Consider the following 18,514-nt stretch of genomic DNA (forward strand, 5'->3'; position numbering starts at 1 on the left):
TACCAAAGCATAATCATAATTGTAATTGTAGCTACAGCTATGTCATTTGTTTTTACTTCATAACAGTATCATTAAAATGATTTCTCATCCTCTTGTCTTTTTTTTCATGGAATGTTAAGGAAATGAAAGTTGTTGGATTTTCATACTCACATGGAGATGAGAGTAACACAAATTTTACAACTCGACTTACCTTTACAAGGAGTCAATATCATTTTGTTTACGATATAATCTAGTATCTTTTGGCTTTATTGTGTGTCTTTCTCAAACGCTAACTGCTGATTGTTATAATCGGGCTTTTAAATCGCTGTGTAAGCAGTAGGCTGTGTAAAACTCTGTTACCAACCAGTTCTATTAAAGACAAAGCTGTTTCATTTGTGGGCTATTTAATTTAAATTAATTTCTTACGAGTCTGTGGATAACTTCCTCTTCTGATATTTTATATTTAGGTAAATTTGAATTTATGTAGGCTCTATTAATCATGATAAAAATAATTAAAAACAACTGGGAGTGTTTAGGATCCTTTCTAAAATAGATAGCAGTTTTCCTAGCATGCTACTCAGTCATGACCTGATCAAAATAGCTAGGCAAGAATGAGAGTTCGGAGCCAGCACCAACAAAGAAGCCAACCAGACATTTCAAATAAATTTCCTTGAGGATTTTTGTGTCTAGAAAAAAAACCCGAGTGAATTTAAATGGAGAGTAGATTAAAAAAAACAAACAAACAAACAAACAAACAAAAAAAAAAACGAGCTCCTCAGCAAATGAAGGAAACTTCATTTTGTACACCATGCTTTAATTAGGCAGCAGCATTTGTGTCCAAAAGAAGACAAGCAGTCTGTTGTCACTTTGGGATGAATGCCTACTGGACCTCTTTCTTGATGGACATATTCCTCGGGAGCCAGACTGCAAGTAGAGCACAGATTACGTTCTTTGCTTAGAAACTTCTATAGCCGTGGTGACACTTTGTCTGAAACCATCCAGGAGTTATGCTTGAAATACAACCCGTGCGCTCTCTTTTCAGTGTATATGCCCCCTTTCCTGCAGACTGTGTGTCACTTAGATAAGCTAGTCTTGCAGCCCTGGCAGAAATCTCTGATGATAGACTTCATTATTAAATAAGCTAGTTCACCCTCTCAGTAACTGGCTTGCTTTAAATGCTTAGCTGGGAAAGTCATATTCTGTCAGCCTCCTCGGTCGCTGTAATAAAGCCTTCCCTCAAAACCAGTTAATGCAGATTACTCATTTTGTTGTAAGGCTGAAAAGAGCGCTGCACTAGCATGGTACCGTAGCACTTCGAATACAGACTGAAAGCATAAATTTCATTCATCGTACTGGTGATTACAATGGCAGTGCAGATCACGAAAGTGTAAGGATATTAGCCCGTTTCTTACAGGACTCCGATAGGTATGATTTAGTCTAGATGTCAAAACATTGGCTTCTGTGCCACGTACGTTCAGATTTAAACTCTTGGCCTTTCCCATCTTTCTTTTCATTTCATTAAGAAGCAAAGGGAATGTACTTCGTTGCATCGCTGAATGCTTGTGATGACTGAGTTCTGCTCTTGAGATTTATTGTAATGTCCAGTAGAAGTAAAAACGACCCAAGCCCTCCTAACAAAAACCCCAAACAAACAAAAAACCCTACCCAGCAACAAATTTCAAGTAGATATGTGTAGTAACCCAAAGGTTATTAAACAGGACAACCCCAACCCATTTTGTTTAGAGAGCTGCCCCTTGCCCAGCTTCTCTAAATAATGGTGGAAAATATGCAGAGCACAGTGAATCAGTTGGTTCTGTTCTCTACCATCAGGTGGTTTGCGAAGAGGAGAGCTGAATTTTTCTGTTCAACTTCTTTTTTTTTTGCACATTTAATTTAAATACTGCAATTAAAAATTCTTCTAATAGGAAGCAACGTTTCTGATATTCTGTGAACAGCATAGCTGCATGTCAAACAAGATGAATCAAGGTGAAATTTGAGATGCTTGCAGTCTTGCCATTGACAAGAGATCAGTGCCAGATGCTATGAAGCACAATTCAAAAAATTCCAAGGTTTTTGAGGGAATTGTGGAACACTGCTCTTCTGTCTTGTTCCAAACACCAAATAGTTAGAAATCAGCTCAAGCCTTGAAGTTGGATTCATATCTCCAATATATCTTCCATGCCTGCTGTCCTGAGAGGATGTAGAATCTCCCGCCTTAGAGATATCCAGAAATAGGCTATACAAGATCCTGAGCAATCTGATATAATTGCTTTGAGCTGCAGGTTGGATTATGTGACCTCCAGAGGTCTCTTCCAAGTTGAACTATTTTATGATGCTGTGATTCAATCTCTCTTCCAGATATCCAAGTCAAAAACAATAAGTGAAGGGCTGCTGCAAAAGGCAAACATGTATTTGCAGCTTTCTATTGTTCTTTTTTTTTCTTCCTGTTAGCACATATCTTTGTTACATCTCAAATTAATGACAATGTTATAATTTTGCCTAAATGTTAAAGTAGGAGGTGAACTTGGGAAGGCAAGAGCTGCCATAACTTTAAGGTTCCGTTTAGGAGAAAGGGAGAAGATGGTTACAAAGAACATGGCCTGTGGAAGATTAAGGCTGGCATCGCTAGCCGGTATGAATGGGTAGGAATACGGATAGCGTGACCACAAAAGGGAATGCAAAAGCTGTAAAGAATCAGGTATGTTTGGAACATAAGTAAAAAAATAATTTCATTACCCGTCATAAAAGTCTTCAAACGAACTCTGAAGAATCTTATGTTTCTAGTCATTCTACTGTAGATTCTTAATCCTGAAAGTTGTCATGGTTGTCAAGAAAGATTATGAGCTAGTGGGTTGATTGTGGTGACAAGAGGGGATGCTAGTAGATTGCACGTGTGTTCATTATGCCAGTTTCCTAAAGGTTAACAGTTAGATGAGGTGTAAAAAAAAAAAAAAAAAAAAAAAAGTAAAAAAATTATAGAAGAGAGAAGCTAGCTCTGAAATTGCCTAACAGGCACTCAAGAGAATTTTAAAGCCTTTCAGTAATAAGCTGTGAGGAAGAGACTGTTGTTCTTTTCATTCTTAAGCATTTCTTACACTCAGCAATAAATCTGGTTTAAGTGACATAATGCTGGTGTCCAGCAATTAGCCTGCACTTCCAAATTAATACTGCTTCCGCCTGTGTGGCCTTGACTTGACTAATTGGCTGCCTTTCCTTTTTGTATTCTGTTGTGATTGTATGCTGACAGTGATTCAGCATGTACAACAGAAGCATAAAAAAATAATTTAATGCTCCACTTACTCAGCAGCCGTGATTGACACTCTCTTGGGTGGCTGTTACGGTAGTGCTGGTCGGAGCAGCACGTCGGCAGTTGCTTTGCAGTAACAGTGAAGCCAAGACAACTGTGCTAGCACAATATCTATTTGAAAGTCAGAACGTGGTAAAATTGTTGAATATGACTGACAGCTTGGACTAGTTAGATCTCTAGATGGGTATCTAGAATAAGGAAACACATAGTAGAGGAGTGGTGGCTCCTCCTGTAAGTGAAGAGCTAATCCTTTATGTTTGCATGTGAATGAAAAGTAGGTTTGTTGGGTTTGCATTTAACACCACCATCTGTTCTGTATAGAGCAAGATCAATTGCTCATTAATTAATCACTTTTTATAAAAACACCTTCTTTTGAAAGGAGTATAAGTTATCATCATCAGCATCTACAATTGTTTTTCTTTTGCTGCTTCCAGTAAGCTGCTGGGTTTGCCACCTTTTTCTGTTATCGCTCATCCAGCTTTGCTGTCGACTGAAAGTACTCTGGGATAATTTTTCAGCAGCACTTTTGTTTCTTGGGATCATGGAATAAACCAGATGGGTTCAGAGGAAGTTTGCAAAGAGAAAATTGTTTCAAAAATAACTTTTACTGTCAGGTGAGTTATTTTCTATTTTTCCAAGTTTCTGCTTAGGCAGGAAACAATAGATTTGAGAAACGCTGGCTGGCTGCAAGTGAAGCAGTAGGGCAATTTCTTTAGAGTATTTTATGCAGCTAAATGTTAAATGGAAATACATTCTTTAGATTTCATGGCCTATTTTAGAAAGCACTTCTCCAGCTTGCCGGTGCTTCCGTTTGCGAGCACGGCTTTTTTGCTGCTTTTGCATTCTTTGTCGCAAGGACCCAGTTTCAGAGTAGAGCAGAGGTGCTCGTGAGCTCCCTTCTGCAGAGCCCTGTTGCTTTGGAGCAAAGGCAGCTCCAGGAACAAAACGTTCTAGGATTAGATCCCCGTTCCCAGAATGGCCTTGCAAACCTTCGTAGCTGCATGGTGGTAGGAAAGAGAATTGGTACCATATGAATTCTGCCCAGACTTAGCAAGTCAACATAAAAAGCAAATATTCCTTATCATCCTTTTCCTGTCTGAAAACAAACATTTTAAAGAAATTTTCAGAAAAAAAAAAAAAAAAACCAACCCAAAACTCATCTCTGGAAATTAACAAGAGTGTATTTTCTAATGAAAATTTCACGACTGTTCCATTAGCAAATTGTAAACAGTGATTTGTCTTTTTACTCAAGAATACTTTTTTTTTTTCCTCACAGTTACATCAAGCAACAATTGAATTGAAATTAGGTTGCTTAAAATGCACAGAAAGTTTTTTGTTATATAAAATACCTGAGAAGAAATACTGGCTTAAGGTGTGCTGGAGGCATAAAAAAAAAGGATTCTTTACACTGGAACAAGTATTACATTTTGATAGTTACTTGGCATTGGTCATTGACCAATAGATTGAGGAGGTTTTTTAGTCATATTTAATCAGATTTTTGCAGGTGACTGAGTGACTTGCGTAACAAAATTTCATCGAAATGCAAAGGTGGTAAAAATTCACGGTAATCAGGTATCTAGCTTAAAAAAAAAATTGCCTCTTGTCACCTTATCAGCATTTTTAGAGTTCTAAGTACCTTTGAAAATGGTTTCTGATTTTCTTCAAGATTTTAATGTCAGAGGAATTCTTCTTTGCCAACCTGTGTTATTCTTGTCTACATTTATGAAGAAAACAAGCTCGCTTATATTTTCCACTTGCGTTCTTAACTTTGTATGAACCAATGAAGAAAATTAAGCCAATTTACTAAAAAAATTTCCAGGTGCTTAAGGAAAACATTTCTGTACGATAGAAGCTACAGGCCTGGTCATTTGGAGTAAAAAAAGAAGATAAAAACCAGGATTGTTTCACTGACAGGACAAGAGACGTACAACAGGTGTTATATGGTACAGTGTCATTTCTTGTTTTGAGCCACTTGATGAATTTTTGTTTCAGCCAAGGTTTATCATATACATTATATGACAGCTATCTATCACTATAAGATATATACATTGCATGATGCATAATGGTATATATTGATTTTGTAAAAGGGGCAGAGCCAGAGCAAGGTGTAACATACAGTTATTACTCAGTTTTACCGTACCAACACAGCGCTGGAAGGGCAAGTTTGTGGGCTGCGACCCAGATTGAAACTCCAGGCTTTGCTGGTCGCAGGGAGCGGGCTGGAAGGTCGGTGGTTTCAACCGGGCCCCCAGGGTCCTCCGGAGCCAGATGGGGCAGAATGGGAAGGGGGGCAAAGCGAATTGAGAGCGTTTCAGTAGATGTGCAGAGAGAGAGGATGCATTTTGATGGGTGTTTTATCTGCGTGTGGGGAAATGCACCTATGTGCACAATGTCTGTCTACATACAGACGCACAGGTATATGTAAGAGTTTTAAGTGGGTACTGTAGTTACTGCTTGCAGTTTTCAGTTCTTAGTCATCAGAAGTGAATGCGTCCTTAACTTTATTCACAGTTTGAGTCTCTCTTCTGTGCTTAATGTTTATTTATTATAGCCTGTGTTCCACATTTGGCCACTTTATTTCATGTGGTGATATTTATGCTTCCCAACTTGGAGGACTGAAATTTTTATATACAGGAGAAAGGAACTGAAGCTTTAACGATATCCATAGAACACTCTTGTTCTGCTTATTAACACTACTCCAACTTAGGCATTTTGCGTAATACTCATAACATCCTACGCTCCCAAATACATTGTTTGTAAACAAAACCATAAAAAGATGTTTATGAATGTGCATTGGAGAGGAATGAAAAATGTATCATCTAAGCAAACCGGTGATTTATATTCAATGTTTGTGTATGTTTTCTTCATAATGTTGAATGGTTAGGTTCACTGTTTAGGTAGGTAAAAAGTGTATACGTGTGTAAATATGTATTACATATTCTTTTTAAATATATTCTTTATAATGTAATTGTTATTGTTTTAGATGATCATAGAATCATAGAATCATAGAATCAGTGAGGTTGGAAGGGACCTTTAAGATCATCAAGTCCAACCATTAACCTACCCTGATAAAAACACCACCACTTCTAAACCATGTCCCTAAGCACCTCATCTACCCTTTTCTTAAACACCTCCAGGGGTGGTGAATCCACCACCTCTCTGGGCAGCTTATTCCAATGTTTAATAACCCTTTCAGTGAAAAAATGCTTCCTAATATCCAATCTAAACCTGCCCTGACATAACTTGAACCCGTTTCCTCTTGTCCTATCACTTGTCGCCAGGGAGAAGAGGTCAGCTCCCATCTCTCTAAAACCTCCTTTCAGGTAGTTGTAGAGGGTGATAAGGTCTCCCCTCAGCCTCCTCTTCTCCAGGCTAAACAACCCCAGATCCCTCAGTTGTTCCTCATAAGGTTTGTCCTCCAGACCCTTCACCAGCTTTGTAGCCCTTCTCTGGACACGCTCCAACACCTCAATGTCCTTCTTGTAGTGAGGGGCCCAAAACTGAACGCGGTACTCGAGGTGAGGCCTCACCAGTGCCGAGTACAGGGGGATGATTACTTCCCTAGTCCGGCTCACCACACTATTCCTGATGCAGGCTAGGATGGTGTTGGCCTTCTTGGCTGCCTGGGCACACTGCTGGCTCATGCTCAGCCGGCTGTCCACCAATATGAGTCTTCCATTCTGATTTAATATATCCATGCCACTAATACTTAAATATTACATTAGGAAGAAGTTTTTCACTTTGACGGTGGTAAGGCACTGGAACAGGTTGCCCAGAGAGGTTGTTGAGGCCCCATCCCTGGAGGTGTTCAAGACCATGCTGGATGTGGCCTTGGGCAACCTGGTCTAGTGGGGGTTGTCCCTGCCTATGGCATGGGGGTTGGAACTCGATGATCTTCAAGGTCCTTTCCAACTTAAACCATTCTATGATTCTATGAAGTAAGGTTCATTTTTTTTCCCCCATCACCATTAATTTTGTAATTGACTTTACATAATTAAACTTCACCATTGCAGTCCTGTACAGGTTTCCTAGGAATTTTGTAAAGTCAGGCTTTCCCTGTGTGTACTCTTTCAGTCTGATGCTTGTTGACATGCTGATTCATGTTTTACACCACCAGATAAGTTTTGTTCATCTGGAGGGATGAGCTTAAAGAGGTCATGCCAGCTTTTGCTCTCTCCTCCTGGGGTATATACCTCCGTTTAATTTAAACTCAGAGGAAAAAAAGGTTAAAAAAAGTGGATTTCTGCAGCTAAGCCAAACCGGAGAAATCAATGGAATTTATTATCAAGGGATGTCTAATCTCTAAAGCTAATACAAGACTTCACAAGTATTGATTACATGCTAAGGATGCACAAACTATTAATCATGCATGGAGGCACTAGAATAAACATACTATCAGGAGGGAATGGGCAAATAATTGTCAGTAGTGCAGTTATATTCATCTCTCTACCTCTGAAGCAGGGACAGCTATATTTTGCATCCAAAAAGATACGTCCTAAAATATATTGAATATCCTTTCATTGCCACTGAAACTAGTGTAGTACAGCCGATTATCTGTGTTATAATTCAGATGTTTTCTTCAGCTCCCTGAGGTATGTGGTCAATAAGAAATTTGTAAGCTGGCTTAATAAATAAGTCGGACACTAGAGGAAGTGAAAAGAGAAAAAGTTCATAGATTTTCATGCAATTGCATTATAACCTTTGTTTGCAAGAAAATAAGTCTTTTGTGCTAGTACAGTATAAATGCCGTTGTTTCATTTTTTCTGGGTTCATACCTCGTGTTGAAGAGATGGACATACTAAGGTACCCAAAGTCAGTTCTTTTTGTCTTTGCATCCATATTTGTTTTGTATTCTATATGTGTTACATCTGAGAAAGGAAATGCCCAGTAATCCCTTTGATTTTTATTGTGGGGAAAATGTACCTGTTAATTTTTCATTTTCTGTCAGACTGCTGAAATTACTTCGAATTGTACGACTTCTGTCAACTTAATTTGATTTCTTTTTCTTTGTTGTTGCCTATTTCTTAATGCTTCTAAGTTTAAAAAGATTGAAGGCCTGCCTTTTCAAGTTTGGCTGCCTAAAGTCAGGCCTCTAAATTGCTGACATGGAACAAGATTTGAAAAAAAAAAAACAAACAAAACAACAAACAAACAAACAAAAAACAAAACCCAAACCTGAGTACTTCAACTTTCCAACCCGTATTTACATGCATGAGAGGTGTCTTGGGTTTTGTATCTTCTGAGTATGGGGGAATGCAGATACTCCTGGTCTGGAATATCTGGAATAATAACTTATTCCAGTAACATATGAAAAGTCTGTATTGATCCAGTTGGTAATATGACATTGTGTGGGTTTGGCTCGGAATACACATAATTAGGTAGGAAAGAGTCCCTGACTGAAGTGGTTCATGAACTATCATTATGTAGTTGTTAAAGGACTGAAGCCAGTGCTGTTAATTGATTTTTTTGCCTTTAACTCTAAGCTGGCCTTTAACTCTGCTTCAGAATGGTCAAAGATCTGCCAGAAGTACAGGCAAGAAACTTGGATCGAATTTACAAGAATTATTCTGTCATAAAAGACAGACTGGTTCAAGGAAATCAGACTGAAATGTGTGGCATTCTTGGGATGTCTGAATAAACTGCGTCTTCCTGTGTTATTATCATACTGTTAAATAGTGTAATTATTGGGAGTTAGTCTGAAATAAGTTGTTTTGGATTTGTGGATTAATAGTCCTTGAAACACAGGGGTTTCGTCATGGATATTCTAGGACAGCTCACACTACCTAGGGATTTTTCTTAGCTTTGTTCATAACATAATTATAGGATGCTCCTTTGATAGGCAGCAGATCACCCACAGAAGTGCAGAAGGGATTATAGTCAATGCGCATAGTTCTTGCTCAAACTTTGGTTGTCTGTTGAAAGATGTAATGCCAGTCCAGACCTTTTCAATGAGTGATACACCTTTGTATGCGGCAGTCTTAACCGAGTTTATCATGTGAGGGAACTTAGTGTCTATATAAAACCTTTCTACGTGATTCATCACTCGCTAATAATGAAAGTGGAAATTGAGAGTAATGCAATGGAAATGAGCGTGAGATGAACCTTTTTTTATTGTTTTCTTAGTGCACAGTTGACCGCTATTCTGGTTTGAGTTGTACTTCCTCCAGTGGTTTTCACTCATATCATTCCTCTGTGCTCTTATCAGGGGTCTTTTTAGAAGAGTTCTTTATGGCAGCACGACTGTAACTTTTTTTTTTTTTACTTTTGGGAACATTTTGTTTTTGTAGGACCTTGCATGAACTGAGGAAGCAGCAGGAGCCAGAGTGACATCTTAGAATAATCCTCTTTTATTTCCCACATGCCAAGGAGAGACCTATCCTGGAAAGGTCAGGAGAAGCCACAGGACAGAGAGGCTCATGTTCTCATAAAGAAAAGTCTGGGGAATTCCAGTGGCTGTTCAGACTGAGAATATTAATAGAAAAATGAGGACATTTTTTTCTATGTCATTTTTGTTTTAAAATGTAAGGGCAAGATAATTAAAGGAGCCTCTGTGAAAAACACTGTGTTTCAAATTACAGGGTTACTGGCTTAAACCAAATTTGCTCTACTTCTTTAATAATAGTCATACATTTGCTTTTATATGTCAGGTTTTATATTGTATAAACCCCACATCTCTCTGCAGTTCCCTCAAACCTTATGCAAATTTATGCATTATCTCACCCTCCGAGTCCAGTTAGTTTTCGCCTCTTGTTCCACCAATGAAGGCAACCTGGGTCACTCTTAAATTTGATAAGAATTTCAGACAGTGTGGTTAAAGCAGAAATCTGAAGTCAGCTCCTCAGTGTAATGCCATATCAGAAGGAGTTCAAGGGGGAGGGAAGGATCCGAAAGCCAACCCCGATTAAAGAATTGTATACACAGACAGTATATAGACAGTATATGGTGGTGTTGTAGAAGCACTGTCTTTATCTGAAAAGTTTATGCTTTAAAATTTTTCTGATTGTTTTCCATTTCATGCGAACAAATGTGTGTTCTGTCTGCTGGTCAGGAGGTCTAATTCCCCCTCCCCTGCCAGGTAAATGGAAATGAAATCGTGTCTTCTAATCAACATTTAGGATTTCTCACTAAAGGCAGCAAAAGCAAAGGACTTGTCATGCTTTACCAGCTTCATTTTATGGGAACTCCAGGACATCGGTTTGTCTCTGATTGACAGCAGGATAATACATATTATCATTAAGAATAAGTTCTGAGGAAATGCATGCTCTCACCTTGCTGCTTCTGCAACTGTGAAGGCTTTTGTTTTCATTGCCATCTCTCTGTACATGAAGATAATCTCTGCAAAGAGGCTCTGATATTGACCTGTCGTATCACGTGTTGCTTATCAAGCACTAAAGAAATTGAATTTTATTTTATTTGTTATCTGAAGTGTCTTATTAAATCATCCTGCAGTTGAGAGGTGGTATGGGGTCAAGAGGTTCTGTCTCTTTCGCCATCTATCCCTGGATTATTAACCTTTGGAGAATTACTAAAGCTGTTCTTTATTTTATCCCATAAAGTTGGGTTAAATCTTCTTGATCTATAAATTGTTGCGAGTGAGTGCCACATGAGTGTAATTCTTTTATTTAATGTGGTTTCTGGATAAGGAATGAGGATTTAGTAATCCGTATAAATACAGAGAACTCTCTTACTATTCTGTTTTTTCTGTTCTTTTGATATTCTCCCGATGACTCTGGTTTGCACTGGTTCAGTGAGAGCAAAAACAGTCAGAGCGGATGATGGAGCTGAGTCAGCAAGCGCTTGGAAGTATTTGTTTGCCAAGAGATAAAGAGAGGGTGGGGAGGAGGAAGAGAAGGGAGCTGGGTATTGCCGGGCACTGAGAGCAAAGGGCAGAGGGAGAAGCTGGCCATGAGCAGAGGTGAGAATGGGGTGGAGATCGTAGCAGCAGCCCATGGCCATGAAGGGTCTGGCAGAAGGGAGCCTGCCATCAGCAGAGGGGCTGGGGAGGATCTAAAGGTCAACCCTCTTCCCCCCTCCCCCCCCAAATTCTCCATATGCTTTGTTGCCATATTTCAGTTGGAAAGCATAGCTGTGCCTGTTAGGATGTTCACGTTTTAGAGTTTGACACAGTCACAAGATACTGATTTTCCTGCAGCAGCAGAAGCCCCGAGTACTTTCTGCTATCACCACAAGGAACTTCCTCCAGTCCTAAATGTATTTTCTGCTGGAGCAAAAGGCTTGAAAAAATCAATTATGAATACCCCCTCCCCAAAATTTTAACTTTAAATACAAGACGTAATGCAAAAAAAATGCTGTTTCTCTCAAATTCCAAGCTTTCAATCAATAAATCTTTCAAAATGAACAACCCAAGCTATTGCTTTTCAAATAACTTGCCCTTATGCTCAGATATTCACTTAGCATCTGGGCAGCGTTATGCTTTTTCAAGCTTGTTCTAAGAAAATCTGCAAAAACTCTTTTAAAAAAGATCTAGTCTTGTGGAGTGGAGTTTGCATTTCTGTGGAAGCACTGGCAGATAAACTGTAAATGAGCTCTCTGAACTGCTGCTGCTTGCCAGTGCAGTCTGGTGGCCAGAGCACCAGTGACCTGGGAGCTGGGTACCATTCAGTTTTCATATGGCCCTGGCAGTAAATCACCTTGTAGCTTTGAACAAGCTACTAAGCTTTTTGTGTCTCTTTCTCCTCACAGAAAAGGATTAACGCCACTTACCTGTCTCACAGGGGTAATTGGTAGATTAATGTTTGGAAAATACTAAGTGCTTCCTGCCGTTATTATGAAAACTCTGGTTGACAGGTTAAGAAATCAACAGAGATTTTGAGAGAGTCTTATTTCTTCCCTCTTGGACATAGGGTGCCGATTTGATGTGAGTAATGCAACAAAGAAGCGAGAAGTCGTGGGCTTGAATGTCCATGTATTTTGGATAGAAGTTCTAGATGTGACTGAAAGAGGAAAGGTGAGAACACAACAACTGGGAAGACAAGATGTAAATTGATTTACATGGATTAGAACTGAAAAAGTATCCAGAGATCAGAAGTGAATGCTTAAATTGAAATTAAATCCCAGTAGGATTAAGGCAATGTTTCCGTAAAATACAAACTCGAAAGTGTGATGGGGAGAGGGAAAAACAGCAGATGAGCATTTCTTTTTGCCCCCATTGAGAACAAAGTTATTCTTAATGCGATGCTGAGATTTTTGGGAAGCCTACTCAAAAATTCAGTAGTGTTTTATCTGCGGAAAATAATTATTCAAAGATTACTTTCTGCGGAGGTGTTACAGATGGAGGCTTTGTGGTGTGGTAGTTTAAAACAATTGGTCTTTACCTCTAGAGATCCCTGAGACAAATGTTGCCCAGAAGCGAGAGTAAAATTGTGTTTTTAAAGCATCATTTTAGGAGCAGTGGGACAGTTGGCAGACTTTACCAAAGCTGTTGAGAGACTCTGCAGACTTTAATTACCATCTCAATATTGCAGAAGTTGTTTAATTTCTGCCAAAGAAGGCAATAGTTGTGAGAAAGCGAGATCACACTCTGTCTTTCATTCTTTCCTTTTTGACAGGTGAATAAAGGATGCCTTTCAGTATCTCCTCTGATACTGTGACACATTTGTAAAATTTGCATAGAATTGTAAAATAATTTTTCTTTAAGGTTAACAAAGCTTTTTTTTTTTTTCCTTTCTCTTTTGAAAGTGCCGTACAGCATAATGTGAATGCAGTTTAAGTCCTGCAAGGAAAGATGCAAGATGAAAATTGAGTGCATTTTCTCCTACTGATTAGTCAGCTTCCAACATTAATAGTTTCGACCTTCATAGCCAGAGAACATGTATTATGTTGTGTTTATTTTAGAGGCTCCAATAAATTTTAAATTCAGATTTGAATTCTATCTCTGGTGTGAGTGGTTGAAGGCATAACCTGGATTAGTAGAATAAAGAGGAAATTATTAAAATGAGAAGAATCATTCCATTTTAGAAGGAAAAATAAGTGTGTAATACAAAACTTCCTTGGTGAAGGATATGTTTACTCTTTTAGGCCTCAAGCTCTAAATCAGAGTGTGTATAACTATGTTTTTCACTGTCATTCATATGAGAAAAAGGCTGACAATATTACTTTTTTTTTTTTCCTCTTTTAGCAGTTCTCTTCCTCTGTGATACCTGAGTGTGTTCGGGTTTTTTCTAAGTGCTTGCAATAGCCAAGGAAATACTGATTCTTTGAAGACACTTACCAGCTCCTTCAGTAGATCTACTGTGTGGCTACTTTTTTTTTTTTAATGACTGCCTCACACCTGTCTGTACTTGCTGAAGCATCAGACATTGTTTGCTCTATAAAAACCCTTTTTTTTTTTTTCCTTCTCTTCAAGTCACTTATCTCTCAAGGACCTTTTCAATGCTATCTTTCAGCTTCAGATCTCTATTGTCACGGTATATAATATGTTCAGAAAGCTACTGCCCAGGAAGTCTACTTACTCGTTTGTATTTTTCGCCGTATATGTGATAAATGGGTACTTAAGGACAAAGGGAACATCCTTGTTCAAAATCCAGAAAGGGAAGGGTAGATCAGGGGAACAAATAGGCACAATTTTTAATCCTTAACACTCATCATGTTACTAGGAATACCTTTATGTTATATTTAGAGTTGGGTTGTTTTGATGTTTGAAACTAAATGTTTGCGGTTTGTCTGGCAAACTGCATGCTGAATAGATTAAACTGATTCACATTTCCTTATTTCAATACACCATCTGTGCTTTTGGCTGGTTGTTAGCCTGGTTGGGACTCTTGTTTCATAAATGCAAGTTACAAAGAACTGTTATGCCCAGAAAGAGAAATCCAGTAGTTCGCTTCCTTGAATAATCTCAACTGTTTTGACCTTACACCAGCAAGGACATGAGGCTGAAGCTCTACCTGCAGCAGGCTTTATTTTCTCTGGTGAAGAAGGATCTGTTAGCAGCTTATAAAGATCCCCTTGGTGTATATTTCCAGTGAAACTCTAGTATATATAGTCATGGTCATGATTTTCATTGTGTAATCGTTTTAATTAAGTTCAACGATAAAAGTTAGTCTTGCATGAGGAATGAATGCACTAGAGAGAGAATGAAAGATTGATGACAGCTTTGGGAGCATCATGTACTTTGCTGGTGGAAATGCGTGTGTGGAGAGCAGCTGAGCTGGGGTAGCAGGGCAGAGATGACCAGCTCAGAGCTACGGCCCGGCAAAGTTTTGGAAATCCGAAAGAAGCGGGATACAATGGAAAGAATATCTCAAAGCATTTTTGGTAATATTGCTGAGGGGATTTGCTTGAATGAATAGCTTCATTACTAAAATAATAAACATTAATTAATATCTGCATCGTTTTTGTAACTGCTAGCTTAGTAAGGTAATTAGTGTAATTAGTATACAGCATTGCTTGGCGGCACGATAAATCATAGTGTAGTGAATGTTGACTCTTTACCACTATGATGTATTATCTAATTTACACAGGTTAAAAAAAAAAGGTAAGGGGGAAATCAAGAAGGGAAGCCAGCGGTGACAGCTGGGTGGCCTCTTGGTCACTCTTCTTGCATCTGCTGCCTGTATTCTCAATAGCTTTGAATCGCTGCACTGTTAATCAACAATTCTTTTTCTCACTGTTACTAAGTCTTAATCACTGATGGAAACCTGCAAAAGAGAGGCTGGAGAAGAACGAAGGAAAAAAACAGACTGGCAGTTTTTTTTTCCCTTCGGGGTACTTGTACAAAGGGTGGTACTTCTTCCACGAGTCTCTGTTGGTATCTCCTTTGCTTTCACATTCCTGGACACATCATCTACCAGTTACGGTTCAGTGCAAGGATGAAGAACATTAACGATGTTATTCTTCATTATATTCTATTTTCTAGAACCTATGAGAACACCGAAAACCTTGAAGATTGCTGAGATCCAGGCCAGACACATCGCTGTGGATTGGGAATCTCTGGGTTACAACATCACTCGTTGCCACACTTTCAATGTCACTATATGCTACCACTACTTCTGTGGACACAACGAGAGCAAGGCAGACTGCTTGGACATGGACCCGAAAGCACCCCAGCATGTTGTGGATCACCTGCCTCCCTACACGAATGTCAGCCTCAAAATGATCTTAACCAACCCAGAAGGGAGGAAGGAGAGCGAGGAGACCATTATCCAGACAGACGAAGACGGTACGTGTAAATGCTGTTAGGAAAATGACAGCCAAGGCCAGTCTAGACAGGTGGAAGGAGATGACTTTGTGTGTTACAATATGTGTCCTGAAGGATGGAAGTTCTCTTCTATTGATGTATTAATTAGCCCTAAACCAGTAACTTTAAAACTATTAGAGCTGTCACCCTGCATATATAGCCCAAACTGTCCATGTAGCGCAAGTCAAACTCAGTCTCTCTCACGCAAGAAAAAGGAGGACGGCTTCCCAGTCATTCCAAAAATGTGCTAATGCAGGTGACAAGAAACACATGGTGGTGTTAGGTGAAGGCTTCTTCACAGTATTAGGTGTAGTATTTGAAAATTCAAGTAATTCTGTAAATTTATATTGAAATATTGAGTTCAGTGCTTAAAGACTATTTAAGATTTAAGACCTCTTCAGCAAATGTATGTGAGCAATAATTTATGTTGCAGGTTACAGTATATAGTATCTGTTAACTGTTTGAAAGTCGCCCATCAGATTAAAGTATTATTTTGACAACTTGGGAGTTAGACTCGATGATCCTTATGGGTCCCTTCCAACTCGAGATATTCTGTGATTCCTCTTTAAAATGCTCTCCATGAAGTTTCATTGACAAGACAGTTGAACTTACCTTAGTTTGGAAGAAATAAAAAATAGATCTAGATGTTAATGGTGACATTAAGTGGCTAGGTTACGAATCTCGGTATGAAAGAGATTAAAATAAAAATAGATCTTTTTCCCTAATAATATTTAAAATGTGGTAGTAAAGAGCAATTTTAGTTTCTTTTTCTTATATTTAGATTTCATTAAAATACTGACAACAACAAAATGAGAATAGATACTGCCATCAGTAACAAAAAAGAATGCTTGGACTAAGGTAAAAGGTGTAGATACCTGAGAAGATAAAATTGAAAAAGGTAGTGTGTTTACCTGTGGAGGAGAGAGTATAGCTTTATATATGGATAGCAATCAAGGTTACAATTTGGCAGCACTTTTTTGCCATATATTTTCAATTTTACAAGAAATAGAAGAGGAATATGTTTACTGTTGCAATAAAGAAGAGAGAGCAGCTTATTAAATAGGTAGAATATGAGAAGCTGTGGAGAGCTATGGAGACATAGGTGCATCACACGAAGATTCATTGACAAGTACGGAATTAAAATACTTCATGCAATTCAAATTTTAGCACTTAATTAATTATAAATATAATCCATGATGCTTTATTTCTGTATCATTATAGGTATTTGCAGTTGCTAATTTCCTTGAGGTTAGAAAAAAAAAAAAAAAAAAAGTAGTAGTAGTAGTAATATTGTTATGTCCAAGGAAAATGGATTTCTTTTAACTGAGTTTTTAAGAAAAGGTTATGGTTCCTGATAGCCTTTATCTGGCTACATGTGCGGAGGTGGTGGCTGGTCGCTGTAGCAGTGCATGTCAACAGCAGAGTCAAGTGTATATATGTTGTCTTCTGCTTTTGTTGTGGATTATTCTTGGAAAATGATGCACACATGGCAGGCTTTAGTCTCAAGCTGGCACCAGCAGTGTGTGCTATCAGTGAAGTTGTTTAGACTCAGCTTTGGTGTCAGAGGTACCATTGTGTAGAATAAGCCTCACCCAGCAAACAGAAGTGGCTAGGGTAAACTATTTCAAGCAGATGTTGTTTTCAAGGATAGATTAATACATTTTAAAAGGTGCCTATATTTAGATGCACTGGTGATAATAATGCTCGTGACCTGAAAATTGCCTCTTGTGAGGTCTACTCAGTGATACTATAGGAAATGAAATTTTTAATTGTGCATTACTGATTGACTTGGAAGTCTATGTCCATTTTGTCATGTATTTCAAAATACAGAGCGTGCGAGCAATGTGCCATATTGGAGAGCTTTCGGCCATCTCGGAGGATCAAAGGTGTGTTCACACCTGCGCCTCTCCTTGAGCTCTCATAGCAATAGTAAACTGAGTTCTGTGGTTGTCTGCCTATGTGTATACTGCTAATTTAGTCCCACGTCCAAGTGATCAAGTATCTGTCTGAAACTGTTCTAAAACACAGTTTGCAGCCTAAAGCAGGACTCAGACTAAGAAGATGACAGCTACAAGAAGACACGTGAGTCTGTGCCCCAGATATTTCACATTTGGTCAGAAGTAGCCTCATTGTCATGATGATTTTTCTGCAGATTTTGTCAAATGAGCATGATGTTAATTACATAGCGGGGGCATTATCAGTAAATGAATTATGAGAAGGAAAATAGAGGGATCACAGTATTTTCCTGCATTTTTGCGAATACCATTAATTATAAATAGCCACTGATTACATGATTATCTGAAACTGCACTTAATAGTGTACTTTTCATAAATAGAAACCTTGAAAACTCCAGATGACAACAACAGATAATTAACTTTTTGTTACCTTTTCTGTAGTGCAGCATTCTTGCCAATGCCATTCTTTCTTACAAGGATCTGCTAATCAAGTAAAAACTTAGTAGAGTGTTGGAGTTAAAGGTGTCTACCCCACATTTTCTTGTCTGCCTTCATCTTTACCATTTTGCCCTTGTCTTCTGTTGCTTTGTCCATCTTCCCCATGCTTCCAGCTCTCTGTCCCTTTTTTCTTTTTTGTTGTTGTTTTGTTATAATCTTTCCCTTCATCTTTCTGCTTCTATCATTTCACCTCCTCCCTTCTGCTGGGATTCCCTAAATGTAGAGGATCTCTGACTTTTGCGGGGCTCTGATGCGAGACTGAGGAGCTCTGGTTGTCTTTCACAAAGGTTCACATTTATATAATAAGGCTGTGTAGCTTTGCCAGACCTCCCGGAATGGTGAGTGATAACTGAGCAGGGTATGGTACCAGGAGCAGAAGTAACTCAGGAAACAATTAGTAGAAGAACAGGGTAAGATTCTGAAGCTGCGCTTCAGACCTTTGGAGCCGTGACCCAACAAATGAAGCAGGTTTAAATAACTTGTATTTCGGTATCTGCAGGAAAGCAAAGCCAGGAAAATCAGTATGACCTCCTTTCTGACCAGAGCTAAATCTGAATACTTGTTGATTTTAAGTAT

The 18,514-nt window shown here is 38.7% G+C and overlaps 1 protein-coding gene across 2 annotated transcripts in view; it reads left to right on the forward strand.

Annotated features, from left to right (window-relative positions):
- Positions 1-18,514, forward strand: part of PTPRK (protein tyrosine phosphatase receptor type K) — a gene marked incomplete at both ends in the record, with an annotated part of 423,191 nt that overhangs the window by 311,237 nt on the left and 93,440 nt on the right. For both annotated transcript variants that reach the window (XM_082481081.1, XM_082481082.1), the window contains one exon: positions 15,165-15,467. In XM_082481081.1, the coding sequence (XP_082337207.1) occupies positions 15,165-15,467 (303 nt within the window). The remainder of the gene's footprint in view (positions 1-15,164; positions 15,468-18,514) is intronic.

This window comes from Vanellus vanellus (assembly GCF_965231255.1).
Source record: "Vanellus vanellus genome assembly, chromosome: 3".
Taxonomy (NCBI): Eukaryota; Metazoa; Chordata; class Aves; order Charadriiformes; family Charadriidae; genus Vanellus; species Vanellus vanellus.